Source organism: Pagrus major, chromosome 2, assembly GCF_040436345.1.
Source record: "Pagrus major chromosome 2, Pma_NU_1.0".
Lineage (NCBI taxonomy): Eukaryota > Metazoa > Chordata > Actinopteri > Spariformes > Sparidae > Pagrus > Pagrus major.
In genome coordinates this window covers 15795488-15818790 of record NC_133216.1, presented here as the reverse complement: position 1 = coordinate 15818790, position 23303 = coordinate 15795488, and the positions used below count along the sequence as shown (strand labels likewise).

The window sequence follows — 23303 nt, the reverse complement described above, 5'->3', positions numbered from 1 at the left end:
ATATATTGATCATTAAAATGAACTATCACGATGTAAAATCCTTTATAGACATCACAGAGTTAATGATCAGGTTTACGAGTGAGATGCCATCACAGTAATGGCTGCTTATTTACTTCTGCCTACAGCCTGGATTCAACTATACTGTAAATCTAAAGACTGAGTAACGAAGCAAGAGATTGAGGGTGGGAGATGGAGTAGACAGAAGCATGTAACAGGAGAGAGAACAGAGAAATAATGAGCTGAGTATGTGTGTGTGTGTTAGTTAGGGCAGGGTAACAGCGCAATCTGTACAAAATTAGGACTCCATTAGAAGTTTGAAACTACTCATGACTTCCATCTGTTCCTGAGGCTGGGAATGTGAGATTGGAGACGACAGGTGTCTAAATGTTTATCAGCCGTGCTGCGTTTATTCCTGTGTCTCTGAGTTAGGAGGAAAAATGACCCACACTAATCTAATTCAAACTAACATTCACTTTGAAAGGTTGCTGGTGTGGCAAGAATCAAACACATGCTGTTCAAACCCATTGGAGTCAGTACAACATGTGCCTTGGCGTGTACAATTTAAGTCTTCAGCCCCGGGAGACTAAACACAAACGTAACACATGCATCAATCTTACAAAAGAAGGTCATAATATGTAACTAACGATTAAATAATCAGGGGGTTAAAAGTATGTTGACACCAAATTAATTCCAGATCTAAAATAAGTGATATGTTAATAAGAAGTTATTCCAGTCCAGGACATTGGGGCTGTTTGGCTTCTATTAACATTTAATTAGGTATCCAGATCCAAAAACAAGTGTGTGGTTGTAGTCAAGTTTCAGCCCCAAAATCTGGTGGGTCAGTGTGTACTTTTGGTGTGTAACACTACAGTTGGTTTGCCAATGTTAGCCAGATGGTTGCCTTCACATAATCAATGTGTAATTCTGTAGACTTACTTATTTGAAATTATAAGAAGTATCTTTTGTTTCCCAAGTATAGACACAAAAATAAAGAACCAATTTGATATATGGTACATATAGGTGTCAGGTGCCTGCCAACTGAATGCTTAATTTTGTGTTTTATAAAGAACTATTAGTCAATCCTGAGCTGTTTTTTAATGTATGAGATATGGTCATGAAAAATAACAACAGGTAACGTCAAAACACGTAATACAAAGTGCTTGAGAAATAAAATACGAAGTAAGAAAAAAGCTAAAAATGGAGCACAAATGTATACACATTAATATTGGATGTACTCATTTGTACTTGTGTACCTGAAGCACCTTGTAGCTCTGGCTTTGAAGGTTGCTCCAGCAATCAAGTTTACATACTTACCTCCTTAACATTTTACACAAACTGTAGGCTGATTCTGCTGCACCCACGATGGTAATCAGGCACGAGTCCAAACTCCCACTTACAAAAAAGAGCCTCCACATAACTCACAAATGCTTTTATCAGTCAATTTTGTTGCGTCTCTAATCTCATTTAACACACAGTCCTGTTGCACACAGCGACTATGGACTGTGGACAGGCTCGCTGATTTAACATTATTGTCCCCCTCTTTATTTTTTCTTGTAGTCTTCTGGCAAAATGATTAGTAACACAATGTCAGAAACATTATAAATATATGTAATGCAGTCTGGCTGCCAACCTATTGGTTCAAAAAGTTAGCACATTGGTATATGCTTAAAATGAGCAATTTATAATTGATTTTAAATACAAACTGAATTAAAGGTAATACAAGAAATTAACTGGTTATGAAAAAGTCTGAATTTAATACTGATCCTTCTCTAGGATCTACACAAGCAGAAGAGATCAACAGCGAAAAGATTGGCTATTTATGTATTACTAAAATAGTGATTCTTGTGGCTGTCACGCTGTCCGATTTAGACTTATTCAAGTTGGATAAGTGATAAAATAAAAACTATATTTTATGGCAGAGTGCTAGAAGTCTCACAGCCTGAGGAAAGAAGCTACTCTTTAGTCTGGCAATACGACACTAAAACAACGTTTACCCATTTTACCATCATCATCTTTTGTCCAAAGAGGTCCCCAGAATCAACAAAACATTATATTTTTTATTTATTATTTCTATTATAAAGTTCTTATAGTGGCGTTAAGCAGAATTTGGGTATCTAAAATAAAACTAAGACAAAGCCATGCCTTGTGTTACTGCAAAAAAGTATTCAACAACCATGTCTTTTAACATTGTAATGAGTTTCACCCCTAAAATGAAAAAATAAATAAATAAATATGCAAATGATCTAAAATCAAGCTTCATCTGTAAAACATTTTGATAGTGTAGATATGAAAAAGGAAATTGCTGCACCTTATTTCTGTCAAACTGTCTTCATCAATCAATCTTCATATAGTAAGCAGCAAATTATTGGGTTCAACCGAGAGTTGTTGTAGCCATATTGAAGAGATACTGGTCACGATGAAAAAAATGTAGTCTGAAGCCATGTCAGAGAATCTAACAGGAGAGGTACAAGCAAGTGACGAAGCAAAGAACAGCTAATGTTTGAGTTAAGCTTGACATGATTAAACGGGTGTGGAGTCAGGACAATCTTCCCAATTCTCCAGCCCATAAGATCATCTCACGTTATTTTATCAGTATCTGCTGCAAGATATCAGCCTGCGCCATAAAATCTACGAGCTGTATCATAATCTCCACCTGCCATGCCGATGTTTTAACCCGTTCCCTTTCCCAACCTGTAAATCAGCCCCATTCCCTGATCCACCTCCACATTTCACCCCCTGGGGGGAAGCAATCGCTCACTGTTGAGGTATTTTACACAGATTTGTTGCCAATTTGTTGCTTTCCAGCAGAAAAAGTAAATGTAATAATGAGGTGGGTGAAATTCATTAAACATGTGTATGAAATACTTTTCAAGTGCATGAGGAAGATTCATGGGGATGTTCATACGGCGCATAATCATGCCTCCCGTCTGCACAGCCTGCAATGGCATAAAACATTTAATCTGGGATGAACACTTTCTGTCGCTTTCTCTCTCTTTGGACCCTCTCCCTCTAAACAGCCCCCCCTCCTCCCTCCTTTTCTCCCTCCTGCTTCCCTCTATCTTCCTTTCTCTCTCTCTTCTCTCTCTCTCTCGATCTCTCTCTGTGACTGCCAGGAACCACAATCATAAAATTATTAAAATGCTGTTTGGCTGCCATTAATCAGTGGTGGTGATAAATCCTCGTGTGGGAAGTGACAGAGCATTAGTCACATACCTCTTGGCCTCAACAGACAGAGAATAATGAGCCACGAGCCGGACCGGGTCAATCATAAACTCATCAAATGCGTCATTTAATTTCTTCATTTAGACAAACAGAATTTGTTTATGGGAAAGATATCAGGTGTTGTGGAATGAGAAACGGCGCTGAAACGCTGGTACATTAATCAGGGCTTGATTACACGCGACTCTGCGGTTGTTTATCCTAATTTCATTCATTTCCATCAACAAAGCAAACACAGACGAACACGGCCATTAGTGATGGTTGGGGATGGCACAATTACAGCCTCGTATTAAATAAAGTGATGATGAATGGTCCAATACAAACTAAAACAAAGAGGTTTTTATTACTTCAATTCCATCCAAGCCCTCGCCTTCCTGAGTGTGTGTGTGTAAGTGTGTGCAGCCTCGCTGGTGTGAAAGGAGAGAAGCTTTTTTTCTACTTTACGATTAGAGGAGGTCAAATTGATGAGAAAAACTTTGAGAGAAGTATTGGTTCCTTTGAAATGACAGTTATACATGATAGGAAGAGACAGCCTTGGACATAAAAACTTCTGTTACAGTTACATTTCTAATTGAAATCAGTGGGTGAGCTTGTTATAGAAGCAGCTAAAGCCCTGATAGCAACACGAAGATAGAATACATGCACCCCACAGAAGCTGATAAAGATGAAAAAAGCAACAGCAAAGTCAGATTTTTTGGATCATGTAAAGCTTCAAGAAGCTACCCAGTGTGTTCGCAGCTAGTTGATGCAGTCCAGCAGGCAGGCTACAGACCTGCATGGGGTATCAGCCTTTCTCTATGTGTTGCCGCCATAACAGCATCCTACACTGACTTAAATAGACCAGTTAAATTAACCATGTTTAATTGCATAATGTGACACTTTTGTCTACAATATCAGAGTTGTTGCATTTGATCATTTATAAACCAAAGTTATGCTGTGTTCACGTGCTCATCGAATGGTCCCAATTCGTGAGGAAGGAAGTCGTTCTTGCAACTTGCAGCGTTCATGTGCGTCATGTCAGAATGTGGGAGCAACAGGGAGACCAAAAACAAGATGTTTTGTATTTTATCGCTCAGAGGGTTGACATCTGTTTCAAGTATTTGGGTGACAAGGAGGCGCAAAGGAAACAATACAATGACTATACAAAAAAACGTTAAAAAAAAAACGTTTCTTGCCATCAACCCAGTGTTCACCATCATCCGCCATGTTTCAGCGTCATATGACGACATTTTCTCAGACTTTCTGTGTTGTTGTTTCTGAAGTGAATTTTCTGTCGGAAATACATTTTTCCTTTAACTCTGACAGCACATGAACGCACAGTAAGTCAAGAGGACCTTGAAGCAATAGCTGAACATTTTGGGAAATACACTGATTCTCAGTTTCAGCCAGGAAATAGTCATTCTTAAAGTTTGGTTTTTGTACTGATCTAAAAAAATAGATATAATGTGTCAATTAGTGAGGTTTTCAGGTGTTGGTAGGCTAGCTGTTGTCCTCTTGTTTCCAGTCTTTATACTAAGATAAGCTAAGCTAAGTGGCAGCTGGTTTTCCAATTATATTCAACCTACAGAGAGTTGTGTCAATCCTCTTATCTAACCCTTAGTAAGTAAGGGAATAAGTCAAATCCCAAAAGGTCGAACATTTTTTTAAGGTAACGTGATCACAGAAAGAAGCAACACTCTGGGTTGGGACTGCAGGATATGAGCTATATGGATATCTTTTCATTAATTTTTTTTAATTTAACGATATCAATATTTTGATATCATTGTGCTTGTTTGGGATATTGTCTATATTTACTGTAACATCTATAGAGAACCAGGTGTAAACAGTCTTTTTTTACTATCTTTATGCAAAGTCGAAACCAGTTAGCATTTTAAAAGGTACCCTGGGGAGGTTTATTGTAAAGAAATAAAAGTTATGCTTACATTCAGTAAAGACTTGGTGTGTACTGTATCCTTGACGTCTCACAAACGTGCTGAATGTATTCCCTTCTTCATAAAACATTTGCAAAGCAGATTTTTTACATTTTAAATCCTGCATGGTTTACATACTTGTTTACAAGGTAGCAGTCTTCTTCTTCACTGCCTTTGTCAGCGCATTGCTTCACTTCTTTTCATGTTACTGCTGCCAAATGTTCATCAGTGGAAAAGCGTAAAAACGGCAGAAGGACTTATTGTTATGTATTGTGTTGCACCTGTGCACACGTTAACATTCATTCTTCACATTCATTCTCATGTTATGAGGAGCTGGGAATCGAACCATCAACTGTACAATTTCCTACTAACGGCTGAGCGACAGTCCCCCTCCACCCACTGTACTATTAAATCAAGCATTCCTCCATTTGTCACATAAAGCACTGCAAGCAATCACAGGTGTCGTGGCCACATCATTCATCCCATTTGCCTGCATTTACATTTGCCATCCCCTGTGACTCAATCATGTAGCACAACAGCTGAGCTGCACATTAAGGTATCAGGACGTTAAGTAATTTTAACCAAGGACTTTAGCTTAATTTAAAAAAGTCTAAAAATGATTACTATACTAGGACAATGATCAAATTAAAAAAGCACAAAACACTAAATATGGAATCATTTTGTGTCAGTGTCCATCATTAGGAAATATTTAATTTGTAGACCAAGTGACATCAAACAAGCCTTGGAGTTGCTGCTGCCCTTTAAAGTAATACAACCAATCAATTCAATCACCTAAAGAGCCATCAGAAGAAGCCAGTGTGATTAGTGTACGAAGGCCAAGGTTGCTGCAGCAACCCATCCTGGTCCATCTATGACAGGAACGCTGATCATCCATCCATCCATTTTCTATACCCTCTTATTCTTATTCAGGGTCAAAGGGGGGCTGGTGCTTTTCCCAGCATGCACTGGGTGAAAGGCAGGGAAACATCCCACACAAGCCTCCCGTCCATCAGCGCACACAGATCTCCATTTATTTATTTATTTGAAAAGAGATTTGTAAGACATAAATGTTACCATTGGATGTATTGTACAAGAGTTAATTTTTAAAACCTTGAGTTTGGCATCTTGGCCGTCACCATCTTGGTTTTTTGGGACATTATGTGACCATATTTGGACGAAAGGGTGGGGCTGGGGAGGATATCCTGATTGGTATTTTGCTGTAAATTGGACCATAATTTACTAAATAAAAATGATACTGTATTGAAGATGATTTCTAAAGTAGCGATTGAGACCATAAACTCATTTGGAAAACGTTTACTAACCTAATAAATCAAGGGAGAAGTAGGGTTATTTTCTCATAAGCTTCCATACAATCGGACTTCTTTTTGAAAGCAGCGGAGTCGCCTCCTGCTGGCCATGACAAAGAATGCAGGTTTAAGGCACTTCCGCATTGGCTTTGCTTTTCAGACCTGGAAGCTGCATCCATCCATTCTAAGCTAAGCTAATTCTTGAGTTTGGTAGGGATGGTTGAGCGTGAGCAAAAGAAATAGAAGTAAATTAATTTATTTTAACACGGTTAGAAAAGATAAAGTAAATAAACATTTTTTTAAAGATGCATCAATAACCGTTTTTTAATCGGATAGCTCGTATCGGATTAGCATTGTTATGCAGCCCTGGCCTTAACATAGTATGTGTGTCTGAGGGCAGAAACTATACAAATCATGAAGGCAGGAATGCACGGGTCTACACTTAACTGCAATCCATGTATGTCTATTTCAGAGCCAATCAGACAGCTACATCCATTAAGCCCCTGTAGAAACATGCACAAACACACAAATTTAAAGAGATCCTAAAAACCAGAGGATGTCACAAGGCAACTTGTTAAAAGATTTTCATCTCTTCCTTGCCTTTCCCTCACAAAAGGTGCCCAGGCAACAAAAATATTTTCCAGCAATACCTTCCACATGGTGAGAATTCAATAATACTGTCGTTAGCAGTATACAGACTTTACTCTCTTCTTCTCATCTCTCTCTCTCTCTCTGCATTCTTTGCATTCAGCCTCCCCCTCCACACCCAACCAAAAATAGGCCCTGAGCGCCTGCCAGCGGTCCAAGGTAATTAAATTACTTAGCAAAGTTTACTTAACAGTAAATGGTTAGCAAAATTTAAGGTGATTGCAAATTTGCTTTCATTCCACTTCAATGGCTGGCCTGTTTAAGGCTCGTCTGCAAATAATTAGCACATACATTTGCATCAAAATCGTTTATACCATATGTTGCAAAATTATGGAAAGCAGCAAATTAAAAATATTCTTTTTCTGTTATGGAAATGTCTACATGTTGAGAGGAAGGGGGGAGAGAGAGAAAAGCAGAGAGAGAGAGAGAGAGAGGCAGGGAGGGAGGAGGGAAAGATATCACCATGTGTCTCCAAACACTGACAACAAGGAGGAGAGAAGAAGGAGGGAGGATGGTGCAAAAAATGATTCAGTTTGGATTTGAACATACTCATAATGGTCTTTTTCAAGAGCTCGCCAGATGCTGTTTGAAATCTGCCCACAGAAGAAAAACAAAGCCATCTCAATCTCCCTCTCTCTTTCTCATACACATACACACACTCAGACGCAGAATCAGAGAATTTCCTCTCAGTGGCTCTCTCTAGTACAGTATATTTTGTTAACTAAAGCAAGGAAAGGAAAGTTGTACACTAATTTGACAAGTACTTTTTACACCCGAGACCTTCAATCTCAGGAAAATGACGACTATTATTGAAATAAGAATAACTGACGACAAAATATGATAAACATGGAATCTAGCAACCAAATAAAACACCTACTCATGCATCAAATATATTAATTGCTTTTAGGGCTGTAACTAACGATTCTTTTCTCAACAAATCAATTCATTGTTTAGTCTAAGGAGACGTCTTGTTTCATCCTGTTTTGTCCTGTTTTGTCCAACCATCAGTCGAAAACCCAAAAATATTCAGTGAAAACCCCCAAAAAACTGAGAAAAGCAGCAAATTCCCACATGTGAGACACTGGAACCTGAGAGTTTTACATTATTGCTGCAAAATGACGTAAAAGATCACCTGATTATCAATATAGCACACATTTAAATAAAGCAATATAAGCAAGAAATCGTTTCAGCTCTATTTATTCCCTTATTTTAATATGAGGCCTCATATATCATTTGTTTTTAATCAATTATTCTGTTGATTATTTTCCTGCTGAACTGATTTATGCTCATAACATTAACAAAATCATGAAATGTGTGCATCACAATTTACAAAAAGTTAACATACTGACCATTCTTGTTTTGTTCAAACAGCCTGAAACCCAGAGATTGAGGACTAAGAAAACCAACTAATATTCACATTTGAGGAGCTGGAACTACTGCAATTTTTACAAAATCAAAATAGTTGTGTGATGAACTACAAGCCACTAAGTGACTAATTTCAATGCTAACTTTGAGAAACAGTCCCTATGAAATCTTCTGCAACTACATCACAGGAAGGGTGAGGAGGATGAAATCACAAGCTTACTATAGCAAAGAGAAAAACAGGACGTAGCAGGTCCTGCGTTTATTATGCCCATAAAACAAACCAAAAATCAATTGTACATAAAACTCGATCCATGCAGTCCTTAGGTCACTCAGCCATTGACAAACACCTTTGAACTGGAAGGCTTATTTCTTACTGAAATAAATAAAATCCACTTGTAGGTGCAGGGAGCCCTTTCAAACAGATCCCTTCTTTAAACTCACAAGCATCTTTAAAGCATAAACACTTCTTTGGAGAGGGTCAGAGCAACTGCTCGAGGCACAGGTCTCTTACTATGAGGTATGGCTCTCTAACCGAGCTCGACAAACCCTTCCATCCATCCAACCATCCATCCACCCCTCTCATCTGGAGGTCAGTCGGTCCGCCACCAGTGTCAATCTGCTGCTAAGTGAGCAGCGGCAGGGGCTGCTTGATAAAAGCTTATTCAGGTATTTGGGTCCTGTGTAACTGGAGGCCCCACTCTCTCTCTCTCTCTCCTTCTCTCTCTGTGAGACATAATTACGACTGTTGACTGGAACAGTGAGGTAATGGCACATAAATCCAGCTGATCAATGGTTACAGAGACTAAATTACAGGACACCCCTGTGCCATTATCCTCCCAAAGGACAACAGAAGACACATTCCTGCACTCATGCGAAGGGGATTTCTACTGTTGTGCAATTGTTTTGTTTATTTGAATATTATAAATAAGCTATGTTGTTACATTTCTAGTGTTTTGCTTGAATATTTCCAACAAACATTTCAACAGAAAAAACAAACAAACACAAAAAGAGTATCACGCAGCTAACCTGGAAGCATCTCTGCTGCTTTGTTAAATTGAGGCTTTTTAAACCCGGTGTTTAAATGTGCTGCAGGGTAAACACTAGCAAATCTTCTCTATGGACCAGCCTGTTTTAATCATTAAACTATGTGAGTTATGATTAGCTGTTTTATTCTAAGCCTGTTTTGTTTTTTTAATCTTACTGAATCTTTGCTGTCAAACCAGAAATTCAGCAGTAATTTAAAAACAAGAATCCCTGAACCTCCAAACTAAATATCATATCCTTAAAAAATAAAGCTGTCATCAAGCAGTTTACCATCTTTTGGATCAAATACCCCCCATTCTCATGGCAGCAAAAACCCTTGTCTCAGTTCAAACTGCTCCCAGTCAAGTGGCGTGCTGCTGCTGCTGTTACAATAACACATTTAGCAAAGAGAACATGTACTTAGGAGTTATTACTGGGTAATTCCCTTGTGTTTTTACAGAGAAATCCCCTTTGAGAAGATGATCACCTCTGACTGGCGTCACACAAAAAGTGGTGCTACGACCAGAGTGATGGCGATATGATGAAGATGGATAATGTGAGATAACTGTAATTCACTGGCGAACAAATCCTGTGTTGCATTCCACAGAAGACTGCTTAATCTTAGGGAGATGACAATGAATGTACAGAAGTGGCTGAGAGAAAATTGGAAGAATGAAAAGGTGGAAAACAAGTTTATAGAGAAAAAAGAGGCTGAGGAAAATAAAGACGGAGACTCGGGTCATGTAAAGAGCTAGGTCAGTCTCCCCATCCCCGTCACCTCTTATCCTGGCAGAACAAAGGGCGGCAGCCTCCTAAATGTGGCGCATTAGCCCTTTAGTTCCAGAGGGGGTAAGGTGACACCCTCCATGTATGTGGTCTGTTCAGCACACATCTGTCAGGGCCTAAGGGGGTGGGCTGGGGCGGAGGGAGGGGACGGCGGGTACTGGAAGCACAAGGAAGACGGAGGAAAGAAGCAGAGAGAAAGGGTGTGTGTGTGTGTGTGTGTGTGTGTGTGTGTGTGTGTGTGTGTGTGTGTGTGTGTGTGTGTGTGTGCGCGTGTTTCTTCAGGACCCCTGCTGCGACAGAGAAGCCTAATACCCCGTATTTACTGTGGAAGAATTAGTCTGATCGCATGGTGCTGCTAAGCTCGGCTGGTCCCCCCTCTTGCCTCTTTATGTCTGTCACTCGATCAGAGAGCTGATATAAACAGACAGAAAACGTACAGACACAAACAAGACAGACACACTCCTACAGACACGAACCATCTCAGACCTGCAGGAAAGGCACAAACACATGGCTGGTGATTCTTAAACTTAAGTTTAATTGGGTGTCCTGGTGGGCCAGCGGTCTATGATACTGTACAGATAACAGCAACTTGCCTGATCAATTCTGGCAAGAGGAACATCCAACCATCATTCACAACTTTCTCTCCTGTCAACGTTCTTAAAAATGCGAGAAAAACATTCATAAAAAAGGATTATGCTTGTTTTACGTCAATATTGGTGGACTTTCTAAATTCTATTAATCCATTATCTGGAACAAAGATTCATATGGAGGCAGCAAGTTTTCATTGTTACAGAATTATTGAACTCAAGATTACTTAAATAGTACAAATTTCACTACAATTTCACCTAAAGTTAAATGTAAGTCACTAGTGTCAGGAAACGAGTTATACATTTTTTTATACCGTAGTATTTAGATTTGCTAAAGGTGGAGATTCAAACACATCAAACATGGTTTTATTTCCAAAAATAAACACTAGTAATGAAAAACACAGTCAGTGTTGTAAATTCAAGTAGCTTTAGCTTTAAACCAAACACTGAGTTGTTAGATAGTTATATCATCAAACTCAGAAATGTGAACAAGTCTCTATACCAACTCCAGCCAGGTGTCAAACTTAGACAAACTCTTAGAAAAAGTTAATTCAGACCAGGGAGCCCCTGCCAAGTTCAAGCCTCTGATGAGATCTTAAGGATTGTTTGTTTTGCTCCTGTCAAAGGTTCAAATAGGGAGAAGACGGAGGTTTTGATGACCCCTGGCCCTTCAGGTCCTTAGTGGGTGTTCTGCAAACACTCCCTATTGACGTGTGGATAAGGAGAGGCCCTCTGTAGTGCACAGCGCTCATGCTCATTTGAGTGGAAATGGACACCGCTCTGAAAAGAGCCGAGAACGGAGCAAGTGGCTGAAAAGAAAGGAGTATAATAGATATGTAGGGGTGTCGTGGTTGCTCTGTGTGTGTATGTGGGGAATTATACTGTATATGAATGAATGAAAATGTGAGTGTTTTGGTTTTGAAAGTAAGAAGACAGCGACAGTACATGAGTAATTGTGCATGAGTGTCCAGTATGTGTGTTAAGACTTGTGCAGGTAAACCCAGACAGTGAGGAAAAAAAATAAATAATAAAAACCCTGCAAAGGTACAGAAGAACTAGGGTTGCGCTCTCTGAGCCAAAAATAATATCACAGTCTATTTCACAATTTAGGTTGTGATTCTTTTTCTCAATTTTGAAACGTACTGTAGACTATCGACAGACTCGGCCTTGGCCTATAAATTTCTCTATTTTGGCACAAGCTCCTCATCTGCCACGCTGCTATCATGCTGCATAACTCTTGTTGCACTATTTACGATACATCACTTAAGAAACAGCCACGTGAAGTAAATCATCCGATCAGCATGGCCACCTAGTTGGCTAAATTACTCTATCATGTCTAGTTTGTTCACATAAGGCGGATCTACTAGTCATTGAAGTTATGTGACGTTTGTAATACATGAATAAAGGTCTGCACACTGCAGCTTCCCTAGGTGCAATTTATTTGCACCTCTATAAGTGACGTTTTGAGCTAATGCTCTTCATCAGACTTGTAACTTAGCTCGACACATCACTTGTGGATGTGCTAATATATTGCGCCTAAGGGAGCTATAGTGTGTGGACCTTGTTTAAATATTGCACCTGCCTTAAAGGTCTTTGAATGCGTCCGACTACTGACTATGCATCGTTATGTGAAGTTTGGAAACAGAAGTAAGAGAACATTAAATATCTCTAAGATTCACCTGGAAAGTATGTTTTGGACACATTCAAGATAGACTAGACTGCCCACCCCAGCTATGACGTAACCTTTATTATAAACTGTATATACTGTCCAACTATAACAGGCTTAAAATCCTCAACCTGTGCAAGAGATTTGTCTGTAATCTGGCCAATGCAGGCTGGGATTAGGCACCCAGAGCAGGGACAAACCGTAAAACTTAATGAAGTCAAGAAATAATCTATTTTAACTATGATTCTCAGACTGTAAGAACTATCTTTGAAAGTCAAATATTTCATAATGAATGATTCATATTTGTAATTTAAATGTATGTATCTTACATATGTATTTAATGCATATGATGACAATTATAAAGCCTGTTTTATTATTACAAAAGTCAAGAGAAAAATTAAAGATACGCACAATGAAATTGTAAAAATAATCTTATTATTGACAGAATTAGCAAGTGAATTTGTCTTGGAAATAGGGGGTGTAGTGTGTGTGTGTGTGTGTGTGTGTGCATGTGATATGTGTGTGTCTGATATGTAGGCCAAGCAGGAAGTGACCCATAAACATATCCATCCAGCTCTTTCATTGGGGGCCAGTGTTGCCCTCCTCCTCTCACCTCCTCATCCCACTCTGCGCACACACACACACGCACACACACACTCTCTCTCTCTCTCTCTCTCTCTCTCTCTCTCTCTCAAAGCCCCCAGTGAGCGCTAAGCAGGCCAGCGGGCCAGCCGAGGGGGCTCATTACAGGTCCACAGAGCCCCCCAACACAAAGGCCTGAGCCGCTTTAGCCATGGGATGATCTGCTCTCTACTGACTAGAGAGAGTCCATAGACGGACAAAAGGAGGGAGAGAGGGGAGGGGAGGGTGATGGGAGAGAAAGAGGTGGAGGAGAGCAGAGAAGAGGAGAGGAGTGGAGAGCCACGGGCTTTAAGGATGTCAGGAGACCCCGAGAGAGAAAGCCTGGCGGCCGCTCAGAGAGGAGCGGAGGGAAGGAGGAGGAGGCTTAAGCTCCACGGCTACGTCAGGACATTAACATTCACACAACCTCCCAACATCTGCTGCTTCCTTCTCGCCCTCCATCCCTCCCTCTTCTCCATCCCTATCTCCCTCTGTCCGCTAACAGCACTGGAACAAAGACAGCAAGACGGAGAGCGAGCGGACAGATAGACGGAGAGGGACAAGAGAAAACTGAGAGAATAATAAGAGATATGATGAATTTAGTAGATTTGGCAGTGAAAGACTTAGCAGCTGCAGGGTCAGAGGACTTGAAGAAAAAAAAGCTATCCATAATATTTGTAATTACACAAACATGATTTAAATTAGCAAGGGCACTGACGGAGGAAAAGCAGCAGAATACGAGGCTCAGATAAAATTATAAATCAGTTCAAGTACCAAATATAAACTGTTTTATCGAGTCATTTGTATTTTACTGTAGATCGTTAGGAACGATATGATCACGGGCACCTGAAGGCCTGATACAGGCCAGCCTGGGCTCTCTGCTGAAGACTAAGCCATAAACCTGTTCTTTTGGAAGCCTCCAGCAAAGAGAGGAAAACCAGAGACATGTCCAGTACATTAAAACCCTCTCCTCTAGTCCCACGTCTGGCCCTGGGCCTGCGTCTGCATCAGTCTGGGCCCACTGCACTCAAAGCCACATGCTCTATTTTATGACACTTCACCACCATTAGTGCAACATCAGCCTTGGGGTGGCAGTGCAGGGAGACGAGTTGTCTGATACATGATAGACAACATAACTGAGCGGCGGAAAATTGAAGTTAAATTGTCGAAAAAATCTCAAAATGTAAACAATGTAATCAATTCAAAGCATGATGAAGTACGTAAAATATGACTCACAAAGTTCAAATCAGTGAGATCACAGCAGGGGGTTGCAGCGTTGTTCTGTGGCCTACAGTACAGACGAACAAGTCTTAAGTGAGGTAAGTGTGCGGCTGCTGGGTGCTTTATAGATGATGTATAGACGCCTGGTTCTTTCATATATTTCCTGTGGTGAAATTAGAGCCCTGTTCTGAAGTGCCGGGCTGTACGGTGTGTGTGTGTGTGTGTATGTGTGTGTGTGTGTGTGTGTGTGTGTGTGTGTGTGTGTGTGTGTGTGCGTGCGTGCGTGCGTGCGTGCGTGCGTACGTGTGTGCAACACATGACTGTAAACATGAAGACATCTTTCTCCACAGTCAATCTCTGCCTGTCACATCTGGCTCGCAACTCTACCCCTCGAATACACACTGGAATATATACACCGTGTGCATGGTGACATCTATGACTTATGTACTGGGAGGAGTGTTTGAAATTAAGCTGCAGTGAATATGGGCCCAGAAGCACTCGGAGTGGAGAGCAGGAGAGTGTGTGTGTGTGCATTTGTCTGTGTGTGTGTGTGAGTTTCCTTGTGGTGTGCGCTGCGAGTCTGTGTGTGGGAAAACAAGAACGCAACTGATTCCGAGCTCAGTGCAGCAACATTTGTGTTGTAGGGCTGTAAAATATAGCTTAAAATAATTTGTTTGTTTTTTTATTGTATTTATTTAAACATTTTCTTTCAAGTGGCTTTACAATCAGATTAAATGTTTTTTACACCATTAGATTTGAACATATGGTGCAAAAAAGATCAATGGAACAAGGGTCAGTGCACTCAATGTCCACTAGGGCTGCAACTAATGATTATTTTCAGAGATTGATCTGTCGATTATTTTCTTGATGAATCCATTAGTTGTTTGTTTGTCAACAACCCAAAGATATTTCATTTCAGTCATAGAGGAGTAAAGAAACCAGAAGGCATTTACATTTAAGAAGCTGCAATCACAGAATTTTGACTTTTTTCGCCTTAAAAATTACTCAAACGGATCTGGGGTTCCCCCGGTAGCTCAGCTGGTAGAGCATGCTGTCCATGTGCAGAGGCTGTGTCCCTTGTACATGAGGCTCAGGTTTGGAATACGATAACCGGAAACCGATTTGGAGTGACTAACCTGTGGCAGCTGTTTAAATTAAGCCATGAAAAAAGCTAAATTAATTCGGAAAAAAATATATATATATTCAAAATGGATGAATTGATTATCAATATAGCTGGAGATTAATCAATTAAACATTGCAGCTTAAATGCCCACAGCACAGAACTATACAAGCCTCCTGTCTTATATGCATGAAGTGCTCACACCATCAAAAAATCATCATAAAAAAGTATTAAATCAAGAATTTGTGGTGCTTTATCTGCAAATACATTACCACAAATACATTGTAAATACTTGCTATGCTGCATAGCCCTAGGTGATATCACAGGGGTATGTTTATGAATCAAAGTTTCCCTAGAGCCATGCCGCTAGCATGGCTGGAGAGTCCCATCTCTGCCTAGGAATTAAGTGTTTCAGCGCTGCTCTACACAGTATTCTCTCACTACGTCTTTAAAGTTAGCATCCCTGAATGAGTGACTGACCACAACTGATAAGAGTCAGATCTTGACAATGGTTCTGCAACAAAAAGATTAAGAGGGAAGAGAAAGAAGAATCATCCTCTTACCTGCAGCCTGAAGGACCAAATGCATTCGAACTTTAGCTTGCTCTGCTGGAGTCTGTAGAAGAGGAACAGGGAAAACAAAACAGAAAATTAGTCAACAATGTGATAATTGTTTATGATTGTTTTTTTTTTTTTATGAGTTTTTTATTCCTCTTAGACAAAGGTCAGGGGAACCTACAGAGTAAAGCCTTGAGCTGGATGGGGCTCAGTGTGTTGCTCAAAAGCAAAGGCTTTCCTTAAGCATCATTTTAAAGGCTGATCTAATTGTTTGCTATGCCACCCCTGCAGCCTGATTCATGACAGGCCAGACAGCCTCCACACTGACACAACTTTATCTACTGTATGCAATCTAGCTCTAAAACTGTTGCCTCCCTCAGGCTGAAATATATTTTACCCATGATAATTTTTAACTGCAACCATTAGAGTGAAACTGTCCTCGTGGAGCACCGAGGGACAACTTCACCAATCTACTAGTCTAGTCGTCTGTAAAAGCCCTGCTAGTGAAAAACAGAGAGCAACAACATCTCTGACACACCAGGGAGAATCAATGAGGATGAGATGAAGAGAAATTTAGAGACAAAGAGAGAGAGAGAGGAGAAGAGAGAAAACAAAAGCTGCTGTAACAAGTCTTCGGAGAGTTGGATAAGAGGGCACAGAGAGCACATTTTACAAAGATCACAGCCAAAGACTCAACATATTCCCCTTCCCGTCGTGTGTGTGTGTGTGTATGTGTGTGCACATCAGAAACGCTTAGCGGGCATGAACGGGGGGAGGGCCTTGTGCTTTGACAGCTGTATTGGGAGGGGCAACCCTTTTTCCTGACATGCCCTCAAAAGGGCCTCGCTGTAATTCCAATATCACTGCTATTAGATTTGAGGGTCTTAATTGTCAAGGAAGAATGATGGCTACGACAGGGCGCGGAGCTGTAAAAGGCGACCGTGCGCGCAGATTGCTCTCGGAGGTTTTTCCGGCGCTGCCGTGGCGCGGCGGCCCTCGTTACCATGCAGCGGTGGAGACTGTGTGTAGGATTAGAGAGAAATTAAATGCTAATGGGGATGGGATCTGAATCTGCTGCCTGGGAGCATCATTTAGACGACAGGGCCGGGGCGTCGCTGACAGGCAGCGCTTCCTCCCTTCTCCTCCTCCTCCTCCGCTCTTCCTCCCACCATTCCTTCTCCCGGCTCCCCACCCCACAGCAAAAAATCTGATTTATCAAACTGTAAACTTGTCACTTTGTAAAAACGTCACTTTTCGGTGGCAGCCAGGGAAATATAATGACCCCCTTTAATGTAGCGGTGTCAGGGTGCTGTATTCTAGATGGAACGCACATCAAGGCACTGCAGACAGACTGACGCACACTTAATGCAACATGGATGTGTGTGTGTGTGTGTGTGTGTGTGTGTGTGTGTGTGTGTGTGTGTGTGTGTGTGTGTGTGTGTGTGTGCGTGCGCGTGTGCATCCCCTGTAGCAGGTGACACGGTGGATCATGCTCATGCTGACTGGCACTGCTCGACAGCTGAAATTACTAATCACTATTATGCCGCAGAAGATGAAGAACACTTGAGGCCTTCACCCACACACAGACGTCTACGCACACTTTCCATCCCCCCTCATGGAGAAGTGATAGGGGCACATTTCAGTACATTTATTTCTTGCTTTTTGGCATCTTTGCTTTCACAGGAACAGTTTTACAGCAAAAGGAGAGATTACATATCACAAAATAAAAGTCCTTGGCCGAATTTGAACCGTTAAATGTTAAAAGGGCTTAGTCTGATGAACAATTAGAATGAGACAGAAATCAGTCTTGGTGAAACCAGTCGTTTAAAGCAATAACACATCACAGCTTAACTAACCTGATCATTGTGCGCTGTGCAATCATCTTAGTTACAGTTTATTACGACGCCCCCTCGGTAATTACATTAGCATTTGTTTACATTGGCCTTAAGGCATGTGTAAGTCCATGCATCCTCAATTCACACACACAAAAACACAAACACACACACACACACACACACACACACACACACACACACACACACACAGTCCTGCCAGCTGTGGGTATTACAACACTGAATCACACGCTGCTGCATTCTCCGTCACTGCTGAAACTTTTAAGCAACTTGCTTTTCTGTGATGTCAAAGCAACTACTTCCCATCACCTGTCACCTGCTTTAACATCACCGGTTGGAGTCTGGTTAGATGTTTAGTTTTAGCAGAAGGTACCACAGCAGCCATGTGCAATTTGTTGAATTACCCTTTAAATAAATGCCGAAAAATCAGTACAAGTTTGTGCTTCCTGCCTGCAGAACAAAGCTGATACAGGATAATTTACATCAAATGTTTGTCACAATTGAAGTGAAAGGTACTCAGAAGTCAGTTTACAGCTAAGCAAACACGCACACACACAGCAATGCATGTTTTTGCTTCCCAACAAACTCTCTATTTTTCTCTCTAATTCACACATGCATGCCTGCTTCCTCTGTGTGTAATTCATTAGTAAACAATAAAAAGGCATTAATTGTGCTCCCCAGAGGCAGATCTCTGTTCCCCCCACTGGGAGAGAGGCACCCGCTGCATCTGAAGTGGCTTCGCCCCTCAATTAGAACTGTGCCTTTCCGAGGCACACAAACAAACATGAGACACCGAGAGAAGGACTCGGTGTGTGTGTGTGTTTTCAGGGAGTAAGGTGGCAGTGTGTGTTGGGAATGAGCAGCGCTTTCGTTACGGGGGCTTTAAATGATCACACTGTGAGGAAAGAGGTAACAGGCAGAGGGGGACCGAAGATGAGACGGAGAAAGTTGCTTTTGTTTTCTTCAGAGCTCGAGAAGTATTGCAGACAAAAAGAGGGAGAGTGAGAAGATGAGTTAAGGTGAGGAAGAAATTAAAAATGAAGACGAAAAATAAGGACATAGACAGGATAAGACATCAAGAGAGAAGCTTTAAGGAGGTAGAAATGCAAAAGCTTTTATTGTTCAAAGGTGGTTTGTTACAGTCATACATACAGTAAATGGACTGTACTTATAAACTGCTGAACCAAGTGCTTTACAGCGTCTCTCACATACCCACAAATACAGAGCGACAGTGGCTGAACTGCTGTGCAAGGAGCTGGCCTGCTCATTAAGAGCAGTTCAGAGTTTAGTGTCCCGCTCAAGGACACTGACATACAAACGAGGACAAAACCTGAGATTAATTGACCACCTGCTTTACCAACCGAGCCATGGCCACCTTAAAGGCAGGACTATGCTCAAAAAGAACTACGTCGTATGGATGCAAAAGTGTTTATGGCTGTTCCCTGGACATTGTAGAGAGGGGAGGGCTGCGATAATTGCACTCGGTTGTAGACATGAAAAGTGACAAAAATAGTTCTGATTGAGAAGCTTACATCCTTCCTTCTTTCCTTTCCACTGCAATGACCGAGTATTACAGTTTCATATGCCCAGGCCTTGAAATATCTCTTTTGTGTGTTTTGGCTAAAAGAGCAGAAGCCCTCTATAAATGCTGCATCATGAAATCTAGTCATGCATGTATGGTGCAGGTGTTATTATCGGCAACGTAGGCAATGTATTTCCTCTCTCCCTCTTTTGAGGTGTAAAGGAACGCCTTTCTTATAAACATCCTCCTTTTCAAGTAGCTGTCACAAAAGAATCTACTATATTTGGGCTATTATTGACGCCCACACCCGCTTAATTCTTGCCCTAAAAGTGACAGGAAGTCCAGCTCACAGTAGGCCTTTAGCTTGTCCGCCTAACTCACCACAGCGACGACAGACGCACTGAGGCGCGCTTAGCTGAGCCTAAGTGCCGAGCGTCTGTCCCGGTAGTCAAAAATAAACACGTCCCATTAGAAAAATAAACAATCCTCTCTCGGCTTGGTAAAAACAATGCTATGCTGTGTATAATGAGGTGCAGCATGCAGGAAATTTGATCTTTTTGTAGTCACGCTCTGGTCCAAGGGACTATTCTTATCAGTATTATCATTGGTCCTGAGGCCGACCAGACAAAGCAAAGTATGTCGGGTCGGCAGATGAATAAATGCCTGTTAAAGCAGAGCAGGTCAGATAGGCCCTCTATGGCCAGCTTGTGGTCAAACAGCCAGACCGCGCTGTCTCTGAATGATTTATTCAATCTATCATACCACACAACAACAAGGATTAATTTATGACTTGTGAGCAGAAAAAGACAGCAGAAAGAGTAGAAAAGCGTAAAACCTCCATCAGGAGCACATGTCACACACATGCAGTTACTTTCAGTCAATTCATTTCAATGGGGCTTTATTGGCATGAAAGTTTAACAACAATTTTGCCAAAGCATATGTCCAAACGCTTGGACAGAACACAACAAATGACAAAGTTATTAAGTTTAAGTCATCCTCTCCTGACTAATTATAAGTCATTCACTCAATCTACGATAACCAGATTCAGTTCCTGGCTCAGGTGGGACACGACACAAAAACTGAGGAAGTGAGAAAGAGACCAGGAAGAGAAACGTCGGGACAATGCGGCAATGATGCATTAGATAGATACTGTAGGTCAGAGAGAGAGAGAGAGTGAAGCACTGCTGGGCTTCCTGATGATTAGTTGAGCTGTAGGATCTGCCGACACAGTAAACCATCATCTCGCAGGCAGCTCATCTCATCTCTACTACAACTCTACAGAACATGAGATGTATATGCCACCATGCACAAAACATTTAAGAAGGAAGAGTAAGTATTTGGAGTGAAAAAGCACAGATTTCTGAACTGAAAGGTGTTATTTATTGTCTCATTAGAAACCTGCATTCATAAGTGATTAAATAAAAAAAGTCTCTAAGTTCCTTTCCACTGAAAATAGAGTGTAGTGCCAGATACTCATTAATAAAACTGATTTGGTGTCATTTTAAACATTAATTTCCCACAATTTTTTTGGCATATCGCTACAAATCACTGAGGATAATTAGTTTTAAAGATAATGCAAGTTATCATTTTCTTTGTGCTGAGAAGAGCCAAATAAATGCAATCTCTTGAAATGTTGCATGAAGAACAAAAGATACTACAGCAATGATCAGTGCCTTTGTCTCTCTTGTATGTCCTCTAAAAAAGTACATTTACCAAAGAGCCAGCCTCCCAAAAACAATTCAGACAAATAAAATCACCCCTGCTGTAAAAGTTTTAGATTACTTAATTCCTTATAAAACTAATGTTACTAACAAAGTTTAACAGAACTAAATGCTCAAGGTCACCAGATAAATTGCAGCATTGTAAACTTATACACACGAAGAAATCCAGTCAGAGCCAGTGATCTTTGTCACATGTAATCCCTCCTTTCCTGCATCATAGATCCAACCAAAAATCTAAAGAATCTGAATGAATAAATGACTAAACTCACCTGACAGTTTCAAATGTCTCCAAAACACCATTTTGAGCAACATGGGACATCAATGACATCATCATCTACTGTAACATTAATCTTAATTGCACCACTGTAACCATAAATATCTGTCAATAAACAGTTTCAATATAGACACACACACACAGCGCCAAACTCGACCGACTCTCTTTATTCTGGAGCTGATATGCTCAATATTCATCTCATTATATTTTTAAAGTCTTCATCTGTTTCCATTTTCTTTCATTTGTTGCATTCCGCTCGGGCTCCCTCCTCATCTCCTCCTCTTCCTCTACGCCTCGCTCCCGCTCGACCCAAACAAACACACATATATCCCATACCCAAAAGAGGACAGGGGAAAACAGAGCCCCTAGAAAATGCAATATTTCTGTTTTTAATATCGAGGTCTATAAGATCAGGGCAGAGATGGGTTCCATGGCAATATGTTTATTTATATATTTTATAAGGAGGGGGGAAAAAAATCTGCCTATCAGTGTTTGTATTTGGGGGGCCTGGGCCACTCTGTATCGGAGCTCATCTTATATGAAAAATAATGTTGTGTATGGCTATACTTTTATATATAATGGCAATATGGGATCAGGGCTCTTTTACAATGTGCCATACTTCAGGCTAGGGCTAACAGCATTTTATGGCCCGCCAGCAGTTCATCTTCATGTCTCAGGCAGGCAGGAGCACTGCATAATAATGTCGTTTCCTGCCCCCAAATGCTATTTCACAGGCCGGGGCTCATTTCTCAAACTTCACCACTTTTACAATTTCCCAAACTTTTATTCCCGTCATTATTACCAACAAGATTTCATTACGTATTTAGAATGTAAACAAGTCTGAGTAATGACACTCCCCCGTCTCCCTGGAATCATTCCCGCTGATGGCTCTGCTGCTATCTCAGACACACAAGCACACACACCGAAACATGCACGTGCGTACAAATACACAAAACCCCACATACAACCATACAAGAACGTACACCCGCGTAAACCGCCCCAGCCAGGATACAACTCAAAGGCAGTAATTTACTACCCTGTGTGTGTGTGTGTGCGCATGCATGTATGTGTTCCTGATAAAGGGGGAGGCGGCGAGGGTGAAGGGGGGGTAGAAGGAGAGAGTTTTATACTCAACTCACATAAATCATGTAGAAGAAAAATGAGCAAATGTGCGGGCTAACTCATCTTCTCCCCATCCGGAGAAAATGAAATTCACTGGAATACCTATCAAAACTGCAATCATCCAGAGATAATATCTTCTTTGGTCTATCTGCACTTTCCGATTTAATTTCCTCCATGCCCTTGACATCCAGCGATACCATTAAGATGAAGCACATACAGTAAGGGAGTAGTTCTCACGTTTTGATATATGAGATCTCTGCGCTTAATGTAATATCATCATTTGAAAATTAATGCAATCTTTCTTTTGTTTGGGGGGGGGTATTTTTTATTTTTTTGGAAACACTCAAGGAGCGAGCCGCGGTGAGATGGAGGGGAAGACAGTGATGGAGACACGTGAAAAGGAGACAGAAAAACAAGTGATATGCAAGGAAGGAGGGAAAGACAAGGGGGGGATACTTTGTATTTTGTGAAGCCCCCCCCTCCTCCTCCTCTTCGCCTTTTTCCGTGCCAGAATGACATGCAATTACGTCTGGGCCTGCCCCAAGTCAGAGGTCACTCAAATTACTCCATCATTTAGCCGCGCCGTCGAGATGAGAGGGAGAAAGAGCCCACCCCACCCCCTCCTCCCGTGCTTCCGCATCCTCCCAACCCCTGCCGCCACCACATCAAATATCATGAAATCATTAGTGTAATAAGCATGGAAATCTGTTTGCAGATTATCAACACCCTGCCCCCCCCCCCCTCCTCATCCCTTTCCTATCCTTTATCTGTCCAGAATCTC

The 23303-nt window shown here is 41.1% G+C and overlaps 1 protein-coding gene across 2 annotated transcripts in view; it reads right to left on the bottom strand.

The window, feature by feature from the left end:
* The window catches only part of rsrc1 (arginine/serine-rich coiled-coil 1), a 125069-nt gene that overhangs the window by 51206 nt on the left and 50560 nt on the right, over positions 1 to 23303 (bottom strand). For both annotated transcript variants that reach the window (XM_073488036.1, XM_073488044.1), the window contains exon 6: positions 16037 to 16088. In XM_073488036.1, the coding sequence (XP_073344137.1) occupies positions 16037 to 16088 (52 nt within the window). The remainder of the gene's footprint in view (positions 1 to 16036; positions 16089 to 23303) is intronic.